Source organism: Lupinus angustifolius, chromosome LG06 (genome assembly GCF_001865875.1).
Source record: "Lupinus angustifolius cultivar Tanjil chromosome LG06, LupAngTanjil_v1.0, whole genome shotgun sequence".
Taxonomy (NCBI): domain Eukaryota; kingdom Viridiplantae; phylum Streptophyta; class Magnoliopsida; order Fabales; family Fabaceae; genus Lupinus; species Lupinus angustifolius.
The window spans coordinates 9,582,785-9,596,224 of NC_032014.1; the positions used below are offsets into that span (position 1 = coordinate 9,582,785).

The following is a 13,440-nucleotide window of genomic DNA, read 5'->3' on the forward strand; positions in this document are numbered from 1 at the left end:
CATTTGGACTATGTTGGTTGAATCAAAAGGCTTAAATCTAGGGGGTTAGTCTTTATATTTATACATATAATTATATATATATATAGCATATAGGCCTTATTTAAGTAACTTGATATATACGTGTGCATGTTGATTAAATGAATAATGTGTAATGAATAAATGGGAAAAGATGTGACAGACTTGGATGTTGAAGTAACTATGAGCATGGGTTGGAGAATTCTTTTGTTCTTTTGTTGAATACATGGGGACAAATCTGTTCATCATTATGTTATGCTGTGCATGCATGTTACGTTCAATTAGTTCTGAATTTATTCTTGTGCAGTAAACTCTTTAGTGTGATTTATGACAATGAAGAAATCACATCAATGCACCAGAAGGGAACAGCACGGGTGCATTTAAAGTAAAGTTCATGTATTGAATTGAAAGATGAAATAAATCGCAGAAATCATATATATAGACAAGATTCATTACGGTGATGTATACATTATTATTTGTTTGCCTAAAGAGTAGGGTTGAATTTTACCCAAGAGTATATCCACATATCATAGATCAACAACGACTATATAATGAATGCAGTGACAAAAACTATAAGTAGCTTATCTATTCCAAGTATCAATCACGTTGGGACTCGAATATTTTTAGAACTTATTTTTTACATATAAAATTCTGCTATTCTGGTTTGATTTATTGTGCTGTCTGTATTCCAACATTTTATCTAGAATTATCATCTATTAAGAATCAAGAGCGAAAACAAGATATATATGAATTTCATTAATTGATTGAATGAATTGAAAATTAAATTAAATTAATGAAATACAAAATTACATTGAATCATTTATGTAAAGAATGAAAAAACTAATCACCCTACCAAAAACTAACTAAAATTCAATTATGATTGGTTTGCTTCTTTCAAGTAGATGGTTAAATATTGGTTGGTTAAGCTCCTGTCAAAATAGATGGTTAAGTTTTGGATGAAGTTGATGCCTATAGTGGTTAAGCGTCAGTATTATTTCGCATTCATATTTCAAGATTGTGAGATAAAGATTCACTCACCAGCAAGAGGAGGTATTAAAGTATATCATTGTATTCAAAATAATTATTAAAGAATTATTAAAGAGTTTTTATTAGTTGGTTGGGGTAATTAGTGTTTTCTTCCATTTACATATATGATTCAATGTAACATTCTAAAATTCAATTCAATAACATTTCTCATTCCTTCTTGTTCATCAAGAAAATCTTTATTATTTATAGCTCCTACCATTTTAACATCATCTAATAAGCTACACATAATTTTATTATAAGATGATAACAAATCTCTCAAATGTATAGGGATCGATACACATAAAACTTCATGAAATTAATTGTATGCACATACAGACTCGAAAGAAAATTTTCTCTCTAGATATATATAAACTCTTGGAATATTATTAAGAATGGTACAAGGTAGACATGAATATTTTTATGTTTGATATTTGTTTTGGTAATATCAAGGGTATCCTGAACTAATCTCTTTTGGGGTGTGACTATCTCTCCTAACAAAGTGGTTACATCATTGATCTTTTGATTATCTTTGAGATCTAAAAGGAACTTATACTACTAAATCAACACCTTATTAGTATTGTATGAATAATATATAGTGGTAACACTAACTTTTGATTTGAGAGGAGTGGTTTAGTTTAAGTGTTGTCCTTGATGATGACTCTGAGATCAAAACTTTTGACATTGCAGTAAAAATTCACCTGAACTTATAATCCACTTCCACCACTACTAATCCACTATTTAATGGTCATTCATACTTGTTTACACTATATGAATCACTAACTCAATACCAACAAATTTTTTATTGCTATACCTTTTTTTTAATTCGCTTCTTAACCCATTCGTGAGACACACGAAATGAAATACCTTAACTTTGTCTCTTGTATTGATGGGTAAACTAAAAAGTTCCAATAAAAAACATAACACCAACATTGTAGTTGTGAAAAAATCATTACTAATTTGAATAGTTAAAACATGGCACCGTTTTAGAGTAGCTCTCGTTGGAACTAGAAGTTATATACATAACTTAGAAAAGTATATTACATGATTCTTGAAGAAACCCGAACTAAGGGCTAATACTAGGGCGTCTAACTCAACAGCGTTGTCACTGTAGCCATTCAAGCCGTGATGTGGGGGACCATATTAATTTAAACACTATATGCATGTACAAGAACTTTCATGATCTCAGCCATATTTGCATCTACAATTATACTCTAATTTTACTACATAAGCACATGTGAAAGAGATATGTATAGAAATAACGTGATATACTACAATGTTTCTAAAAAGAGTTTTCACAACTCGAACTCATGACATCATCAACTTATAATCATAAATTACATTGAGTTGCTATCAGTAAGCTACTATAACTTAGTAACAACAACTCAATGTAATATATAAATATAAGTTTACTCCACATCAATAATAAAAGTGTAACTAAAATCAATAATTTCTCTAAGGATTAATTCGATTAGTATATATACCCACTTTAAATAAAATTCGGGTGTACTTCTCATAAGGTTTAATATTTAAATTAATTCCACATTATGCCTTCGTGTCTTTCTTTGAGGAGGAAGTGGCTTTGTGTAACAATGACATGAAGTGTCCAAAGCCTACAAGGAAGACAAAGCTGGACTGGGCACATTAATGTAACCGAGTTGGGTTAATGAATTTCCTTTCAAGAGGAGCCAATCTGGGCCGGGATAACACTTTTTCATAAGACCGTTAATATAAATTCTTTAAAATGGAATATAGTCTTACTAACGAATGTCATAAGGAAAGCAATAAGAAAAAATTATTAAAAAACTAAGTTTATTGACTACTGAAATACTATTTTCCTACTCTAAAACTTTATGTTTTGATTTCTTCATGTTATTCTAATCTCTTAAAGTTTTGAAAATTAAATAATCACCTATACTATACTTTCCAATCATAATATTATTTATTAGTCATCTTTTTCATTTTCTAATGTGCATTAAATGATTTTATTTTAGTCAAATTATATTCAACTTTTATATCATTTATTCATTCTATTTTTTTTATCATAACTCTAAATATCAAATGTTTTGGAACGGATGAAGCAATTAAATTCATCAACTTTTAAACATAAAACTATCTCTTTTATTATATTAACCTTAATGGAATAACATAAAACTATTTCTTTTGTTATGGTCATTATCAATGTTGTATTACTTCAACATCTAAGATTCGATTTAGGTGACACTACATATATTCGCACCTATATGTATATATATTAATCAACTTTTGAGTTTTTTATTCTGCACATAAGTACAATGAATTTACAATAATACTTTACAATTTGACTCCTCTTAGATCTTGTTACTTGTACCTGAGTCCTTGAATTAAACGACAACAATTCCAATAGAATCTTTGAAACGGTAATGGGCTAATGATGCTAGAGTTTCTGCTTTCAAATTTCAACTAAACCGATAAAACGACAAAACACTAATGTAAGATCACGTGCAGTTTGGGCGTCGTTTGGTACAACACTTTCTAGTACCCAAATAATCGTAGCCGTACACTACTAATTTACACCGTTTGAGCCCGACAGTGTAAAGAACGTGAGTGCATGAGCGCGTGGCATTTCTATCATGAATGTCCGAGACATGAATCACTTTTCTCAGTACCGAAAGGGGCAAGTGATTCGATGTGATTGTTATCTGAATTAAAGAAGATGGTCTTATTTGTTTTCTCTTTCTACTCAATTAATATATAATCTTTACAAGGAGTTCTATAAAAAGAACCAAAACTATAACTTTAAAAGAATAGAAATAGAATAAAAATTATACTAGAGAATATAACATTTATTTGGAGTAACAATAACTCCTCATTTTCTAATCTACAAAACCATATACACCCACTACTCTATGCACTTGTTAGTACATATGTACATTATAATATTTATATATTTAAATTTAATTTGCTAGTATGAAATTTCAGTTCTTTTAACTTTTTATTAGATAACACAAATCAACTAAAGTCACATAACTTTTTCAATCCTAAATTCACTTAAGGCTTGTTCCATGCGGTGCATTAGACCCAATTGTATAAGCATATACACTGCATAATGATATTGTAAATTGTTCGATGTCAACATTGTATTGTAGAAACTTACATGTCATACCCCTCTACATCAAAATGATGCATAAATTAATTCACCCTTGGGAGTGTTAGAGAAGAAGAAGAAGAATAGAAGAGTAATGCACAGAAGAAGAAGGTATGAAAGATGAAGCAGTGAAAACAGAGAGAATAGGGAGTTGCCAAATTTAGAAAGTATTAGTTGGGATTAACAACCAACTAACCATAGGAATTGCTATTTATAGAATTAGTTACACAAAGGCCCAAATACAACAACAAGAGGCCCACCAATTTCTACTAGTTCATGAATTACATTTTCCTATACTCCTCCTTAATTCAAACTAGTTAGACTAGCAATTCCTAGCCTTCTTCTCTGAACTTCGAAGGCTTCCTTCTTCAATGCTTTAGTTAGAGCATCAGCAAGTTGCTCATCTGATCTGCAGTGTTCTAGCTTCAGATTCCCTTTGTCAACTTGATCTCTTAGGAAATGAAACTTGGTTTCTATGTGCTTGCTTCTCCCATGAGCTATGGGATTCTTGGCTAAGTTGATTGCTGATTTGTTGTCTACATAGAGTAACATGTATTCTGCAGAATGCATTCCTAATTCTTTGAGCAGGGAGAGTAACCATAGAGCTTGACATCCTCCCAAACAGGCAGCAATGTACTCTGCCTCACATGATGAAAGAGCTACAACTTCTTGCTTCTTAGAGCTCCAACTAACAGGGGCTTCATCAAACTTAAACACATAACCAGTTGTGCTTTTTCTGTCATCCTTGTCACCACACCAATCAGCATCAGTGTATCCAACCATTCTTGCTTTTCTTCTGTTGTTTTTGTTTGGAAAGAGTATTCCATAGTCTAAGCTTCCCTTCAAGTACCTGAGTACTCGTTTTGCTGCCATCATGTGTGAGTATTTAGGTTTATCCATGTACCTGCTAATCACTCCTACTCCATAAGTGATATCTGGTCTTGAGTTGCAAATGTATCTCAATGACCCTATTATTTGTCTGTAGAGTGTAGGATCAACTTCTTCATCTCCTTCCTTATCTCTGCTCAGAAGATTTCCAGTCTCAACTGGTGTAGGTGATGGATTACACTCACTCATGTTGAATCTGCTAAGTACATCAGATATGTATTTCTTCTGATGCATTAGTATTCCTTTGATTGTCTTCACAAACTCAATCCCTAGGAAGTATGAGAGCCCTCCTAGGTCTGACATTTCAAATTCTTGCTTCAGTTTTTTCTTTATATCTTCTACTTCTGCAAGATTTCCTCCAGTTATCAAGAGGTCATCAACATATAAGCATAGTATCATTGTTGCCTCAGTTTGTGTGACTTTGCTGTAGATTCCATGTTCACTGGTGCACCTGGTGAGTCCTTGCTTGACAAGAAAGCTATCAATTCGTTTGTTCCATACTCTAGGTGCCTGTTTTAGCCCATAGAGTGCTTTGTGCAATTTGTATACTTTCTGTGCATGACTTGGTATCTCAAAGCCTAGAGGTTGTGATACAAAAACCTCTTTGTCAAGTGGACCATTCAAGAAAGCAGATTTCACATCCATTTGGCATAGGGTCCAGTCCATAGAGCATGCTATTGCTATGACTAGCCTTACTGTCTCCATCCTTGCCACAGGTGCAAACACTTCATCAAAATCTATTCCTGGTTTTTGCAAGAAGCCTTTTGCTACTAATCTAGCTTTATACTTGGCCACTGTTCCATCAGGTTTCATTTTCACCTTGTACACCCATTTTACTGGGATGGCTTTCTTTCCTTCTGGTAGGTGTGTGAGTTCCCATGTTCCATTCTTCTCAATGGAGTTGATCTCTTCCTTCATGGCCTCAACCCAGCATTCCTTTCTGATTGCCTGTTCAAAAGTTATTGGTTCCATTTCTGCCAGAAGAGCCATATGGACAAGATCACCTTCAGAAGTAATTGAGGTATCTGAAAATATCTCATAATCTCTCAACCTTGTTGGTCTTTGTCTTTCTCTCTGAGGTCTTCCAGTGATTGGTGAGATTACTTCATCCCTTTGAGTTTCTTGAGGTGTTTTGTTGCTGAACTCAATATCAATCTGACTAGCCTTGTGTGAGTTTTCCTGAATTGAATTCCATTCCCAAGCTTTAGTCTCATCAAACTTGATGTCTCTGCTGTAGTGAATGGAATCAGTTCAGGGGTTATAGAGTTTGTATGCCCCTGTTGAATGATATCCTAGGAAGATTAGCTTTTCTCCTCTGTCATCCAGTTTTTGTCTCTTGATATCTGGTATGTGTCTATAACATATTGATCCAAATATCCTGAAATGCTTCACACTTGGCTTGAGTCCTGACCATGCCTCTTCTGGTGTCACACCTTGCAACCTTTTTGTAGGACTCCTGTTAGCAATGTAGGCTGCAGTGGCTACAGCTTCCCCCCAAAATTTCTTAGGAAGTTCTTTAGTTTTCATCATGCTCCTTGCCATATTTAGGATAGTTCTGTTGACCCTTTCTGCTGTTCCATTGTGTTGAGGGGTGTATGGTGAGATGATCTCATGAGTGATGCCTTCTTGTTCACAGAAAGCATGAAATTCATTGGATGTGTATTCTCCTCCACCATCACTCCTTAGTAGCTTCAGTTGGTTTCCACATTGCTTTTCAACCATTGTCTTGAAACTCATAAATCTGTTCAGGACTTCACTTTTCTTCTTCAGTAGGTAGATCCATAATTTTCTGGTGTGATCATCTTTAAAGGTTAGGAAATATTTGTTTCCACCCAATGATTGCACCTCCAAAGGGCCACATACATCAGTGTGAACTACTTCTAGTGGCTTTGATGTTCTTGACTGCACTTGTGAGCTGAAGGAATTCCTGGTTTGTTTGCTTGTGAGGCAATCTTCACATGTTTCAGTTGGTGTGTAGATATTAGGAAGTCCACTCACCATTCCATCCTTACTCATCAATTCTAGACTTCTGAAGTTGATGTGCCCAAACCTTTTGTGCCAAATCCATGTTTCATCTGCTATGGACTCTAAGCATTCATGATCCTCAAGCTGAATTCCAATCTTGAAAGTTCTGTTGGTTGATAGTGGAGCCTTCAAGATTAGTGTTCTGTTTTTGTTGAAGATTTTCAGCATTCTATCCTCCATCCTCATGTTGTATCCCTTCTCAAGCAACTGACCAAGGCTTATGAGGTTGTTTTTCATTTTTGGCACATACAAAACATTTGATATGTATGATGCAGTGCCATCCTTCTTCTTGATTCCTATTTTTCCAATTCCCTCTGCAGTGATGAAACTGTTATCTGCAAATTTCACTCTGGTCTTCACAGAATCATCAAGAGTCAAGAACCACTCCTTGTGCCCTGTCATGTGATTTGAGCATCCAGTGTCAAGGTACCAACTATCTGCAGGAAGTTGTTGATCATTTTTTGCAGTGATCATCAACAATGCTTCATCTAGGTCACTTTCTTCTAAGCCTGTGATCTCCTTTTCTGCCATTAGTAGAACTTCTTCATCAGAATCCTCCTCTTTGGCTAATCTGGCTTCAGCATCTTTGCCTCTTCTTTTGAGTTTGCATTCTGATGCAAAGTGTCCCCAATTCCTACAGTTGAAACACTGAATATTGCTCTTATCTTTCTTCTTCATGCCATTGTTAGGCTTCTTGGTGTACTTCTTTTCAAACTCAGGAGGATTAGTCTTAGTGAATCCCTGGCTATGTTGATTAGAGCCTTCACCCTCTTGTCTCTTATCACTTAACCATCTTCTACCATCTCTTCTTGGTTTGTTATTGTGCCCTGAGTTTTTCTTCTGAAATTGAGCACTGAGTGCTTGTTGTGATTGCCTGTCATTCGTCCTTTCTAGAAATCTTTGTTCATGAGCCTCCAAAGAACCTTGCAATTCATCAATCTTGAAGTGTTCAAGATCCTTTGATTCCTCAATTGCTACAACTACATGATCGAATTTAGCTGAAAGAGTTCTAAGGATTTTTTCAACTATACCTTGCTCTGACATCTGCTCACCACAACTCTTCATCTGGTTGATTAAGCCTCGAATTCTTGTGAAGTACTCAGATACTCTCTCTTGCTCCTCCATCTGAAGCAATTCATACTGCCTTCTCATCATTTGCAGTCTCACCTTCTTTACTTTCCTTCCACCCGCATAACACTTCTCAAGAATATCCCAGGCTTCCTTTGAAGATGATGCAGCTGAGATTTTCTCAAAGTTTGAGGAATCTACACACTGGTGTATTAGGAAGATAGCTTTACAGTCCCTCTTCTTAATTTCCCTGTACTCCAATCTGTCATCTTCTGTTTGGTTCTCCTCACCAATTAATGGAACCCCTCCTTGAACTACTTCAAGACATTCCTGAAAACCGAAAATTGCCTTCATCTGTATGCTCCAGTGCTCATAATTCTTCCCGTCGAGTATAGGAAGATTCATTGTGAATCCATTCGAGGTCGTCATGACTTTCTTGAAGAAAAAAAATTTGCTTCCACCCTTGCACGAATGATCCTCAACCGTGAGCTCCACTCCTTGAGGCTCCCTGTGACCTTCTTGTCACTACCACTGGTTGGATCGTTTCTAGCTCGTGATACCACTGTTAGAGAAGAAGAAGAACAGAAGAGTAATGCACAGAAGAAGAAGGTATGAAAGATGAAGCAGTGAAAACAGAGAGAATAGAGAGTTGCCAAATTTAGAAAGTATTAGTTGGGATTAACTACCAACTAACCATAGGAATTGCTATTTATAGAATTAGTTACACAAAGGCCCAAATACAACAACAAGAGGCCCACCAATTTCTACTAGTTCATGAATTACATTTTCCTATAGGGAGGTGGGATAAAACCTTGTTAGAGTGTGAAGTATGGTTGATACAAATTTGTCTATTGCAACCGTAAGTACATGCGCTAATCTTTTTGTCCTATCTTCTTTTTCTTTAGGGTTGTCTTCAATCTTCTTGTTCATGAATGTGATCCAATAAACAAGTCAAAATCTATATTGAGTTAAAAAAATTATCAACTAGGAATTAAGTATAATGATTATTCTCCTTTTTGCGTTGCCTTTAATTCTTTTCTTGTCAGTGTTATAAATTGTATAAACTATTAATTGAGTTAAAAAAATGGATTGGAAGATTTAGATTGGTAATGAAGATTTAGATTGGTAATGAAGATTAAGATTCACAACTGGTTTAGGGATTAGGGTTCATATTTAATTTGAGGTTTAGGATTCGTATCTATATAAGAGTATATTTTGATTAGTTTTTTTATCTTATAAATACAATATTATTATTATGTATGTATTTTATATGACACCACTTCAAACATTGTATAATATTAAAATTCTACCGGGCTATATCTTTTCATGTCTTATCGTATTAGGTGAAATACTACCAAGCTTATCAAACAAGTCTTTACACTAATAGACTTTATATAAAGAGGTATATTAAATGAGGATGTTATAATTCCCCCAAACATATACTCCTCGGGCTATGTATAAGGCATTATACTAAACTATCTATATTAATAAAAGTAATTGTTATTTTCAATTTTACCAAAACAAATATATATTAACATTCCAAAGTTACTTATTCATTTACGGAGAAGTAGAATATTCAGTAAAATATGTAGAAATAATAAAGGTAGGATCTAAGTAGGATCAGTATATATATCTGGTGTACATCATTTAATAATATTATTTAGATATTATAAAATGACACTTATATTTAAGAATATTTTTCTTCTTCTAAAAAATAGAACATGTAATTTTGGGAACCCCATTTATTTTTCCATATCTCAAACAAATCTGATAATAGTTTGTCACTTTTCTTTTTGATTGGATGACAAATATAATTTAAAGCTAAATAGTTTAACTTTTGTTTTGTGTGAGAGATGCTTCCCCTAACCTAATAATGCATCTAATTAAAACTATCCGTTAAACCCACACCATTTCTCTTTATAAAGCCATGGTATATACTAAATGCAAAAGAGTGATAGACAGCTCATTTTCTTCATTCCCCATCCACTGGTCTCAACCATTCATAGTTAACATCCATGGCCTCAATGCTAAGACCCCTTCTCACCCTCTTCCTCATCTCCCTCATTCCAGGTACTCACTCACGCTTATCTTTCATTCTCAATGCACATACTTAATAACTTTAAAATAAACACTCCTCACTTCTTCAGCCACCAAGGAAAGATTGGTCTTTGTTAAAAGGCACAATAGATCCCCGATTGTATTGGGTCAAATGTTCGATAAGTAGGAGTCCCATCTTTTGTCATTCAGAAATCACTATAGTGTCTTTCCCATACACATAACCCAAACAAAATTGCATATTTCAAAATACACACCTTCATTTTTTCTTCTTTTTTTTTCTTTCACAAACCAATGTTTATAAACTTAAAAATCATTTTTTTTGCCTCATATTCATTATAAAAACAAAATGCAATTTTCTTCTTGTTGTCATCTATCTACCATGAAAAACATTTTATTTTACTTAACAGTTTCTAACTTGAAATCACATTTTTGTTGTTTGATTTCAACAGTGCTCAAAGTTTCAGCAGCAGCAGCAGTAATCTTCTACAACAAGTGCTCACACCCAGTCTGGCCCGGGATCCAGCCCGGCGCAGGAAAGCCCATCCTGGCCCGAGGAGGCTTCAAGCTTGCCCCCAACAAAGCCCAATCCCTCCAACTCCCACCTCTCTGGTCAGGCCGCTTCTGGGGCCGCCACGGCTGCGCATTCGACACCACGGGCCGCGGCAAATGCGCTACCGGAGACTGCGGCGGTGCCCTCTTCTGCAACGGCATCGGCGGCACCCCACCCGCCACCCTCGCCGAATTCACCTTCGGCAACGACCAGGACTTCTATGACGTCAGCCTCGTCGACGGTTACAACCTCCCAATCTCCATTACCCCGATGAAGGGCTCCGGCAAGTGTAGCTACGCGGGGTGCGTGAGTGATCTGAACTTGATGTGCCCGGTGGGCTTGCAGGTGAGGTCACGCGACATGAAGCGCGTGGTGGCCTGTAAGAGTGCTTGCTCTGCTTTTAATTCTCCTAGGTATTGTTGCACGGGTAGTTATGGAAGCCCACAGGCCTGTAAGCCCACGGCGTATTCTAGAATTTTCAAAACTGCTTGCCCTAAAGCTTATTCCTATGCCTATGATGACCCCACTAGTATTGCTACCTGCACTAGGGCTAACTATTTGGTCACTTTTTGCCCTCATCACCACTGATCTATTGATCTAGTTAATTACCTAGGTATTATGTTTCATTTATATTATTATATTATAATTATGTTATAATCATTAATACAATGTTTCATTTTCTTATAATTGATTATTATGGTGATTTTATGTTGACGGTACTGTACTCTTCATATATAGAAATTGATATTATGTCGTAGTTAAGGTTGTTTTCTTTATTTATTAATGTAACTAAATTAGATTGATCCTAAATTTGGTTTTCTATCTATCTTATGGATGAGAAAAATGTATTTAGTTCCACGTAATGTGTAAAAACTATGTAAACATCCTTTTTTATCCATGTATTGATTTAAAAGTAGATAATTAACAATGAGTAATGATGATAGGAGCTAATATTTGTTTGCAAATTAAATAGGTAACACGAATCATATAGCATATTCTTGGGGACAACATCTACTATTATGCAAAATATGTCTTAACTTTGTGTCACTTTTCGATTAATTTAAATATCTAATAAATAATGAATTTAGTATATAGAGAAACATAAAACACAAAAAAAGTGGCTCTAATGAAATGAAGATGATGGACCGTGCAGTATAACCCATTGTACGATTGCGAGACCTTAAATTTGGGGCCTTCCCTTAGGCCACAATTAACCCTATATAGAACGTGTTACACTGCGAGATAGGGCAAGTATACTGGTGTGTTTCCACTTGTTGGGTTTTGCAGTCCTAGCTTCAAGATGATAGTATATATGGGATCCAACAAAACTAATGAACCAATTTTATTATTATTTTCAGTTCCCCTCATATATAAGGGCTAAGTATGGATTGAAGAAATAAAATGGTTTTTATGAAATCATGTATTTAAAAAAAATATTTGCTAATTTTTTATACTCATACAACTACTAGTAATCAATTGGAAAAATATATATAAAGGGTAAGTTAAACTATATCTGATTGTTAAATAAGTATTTAAGTGGCTTATTCTTTATAAATTCACATGTCCTTATGTATCAAAAAATCATTTCCCCATTATTTTTCAATTTTCCTTATGCTCTAATTTTCTCCATGTAATTAAGAACGAGCTCCACATTTCAAACGTTTTTGGGTAAGAAATGTATTTGTGGACATCTTTTGTTGAAGTTTCACTACCAAAACTAAGCTTCAGAAATCATTCAAAAATTAAAATATCTTGAAGACTTGAAAGATCAAGTTATAAAAGTTGTGAAGCACAACAAAAGAGTGCACATAATTGCACATGCAGTGTATCATGCGCTTAACATGGTATCCATTATCATGCGAAGTCAATTTATGATTTAACATGGGCACATATATGTCAACTATATTATAATGAACATAAATTTATATTTAAGATTCAGATGGTTAATGTGTTATTTTGAAAATATGAAAGTTTTTATAGGTAAATATTTTTTGATATGATTTGATAAATATTTTCTGATTTTGATTGATCTAATCACATATCCTATATAATTTTATACACTCATATGTATGGTAGATGGATTCACCGCTTAATATAAATTATTTATAAAGTATAATATTTATACATTATTAATGTACAGATTTATATATATTAAATATATTATACACAATTCATTTGTATTACATTTTTTAAAGAATCAATGGTAATATAAAATGTATAGTAAATAATGAATTAATAGTATATAAATCTCTCATATGTTCGTGCATATATTTTTTACTATTATTTATAACCATGTCCAGAGAAAAAACACCCATGACTTTCCACGTAAACTTACTACATTTACATCCCGAATATCTTCTAGATTTGTCAAAATATCGTCACACTTTTTTTCTTTTCGTACTCTTATAACACTAACATTTACTTATGTGACTCTTAAAATTCAATTTTACATCACAAAATAGAATATGATGCAAAGTGAGCAGGTAAAAATGCCAAAGGGACCCACAATCCTACGGGGAATGCCTTAAATAAAACTCAATGATTGTATTAATTTTTCGACTTCATGCTGAGACGTTGTTTCTGATCTTCAAGACTCCAAAAAAATCCAGAGTAACAGACTCACAACTCAAACTTTAGGTGTATTTTTGGTTTGATTTAAGTAAGTTTTAAGTAGAGTTGATTATAT

General features: G+C 34.2%; 1 protein-coding gene across 1 annotated transcript; it reads left to right on the top strand.

Moving 5' to 3' along the window:
• On the top strand, window positions 10,016–11,509 carry LOC109349689 (thaumatin-like protein). Its single transcript, XM_019590599.1, has 2 exons — window positions 10,016–10,216; window positions 10,654–11,509. Exons 1-2 carry the CDS (start codon window positions 10,162–10,164, stop codon window positions 11,340–11,342), a joined length of 744 nt encoding a protein of 247 aa, XP_019446144.1. The 5' UTR covers window positions 10,016–10,161; the 3' UTR covers window positions 11,343–11,509.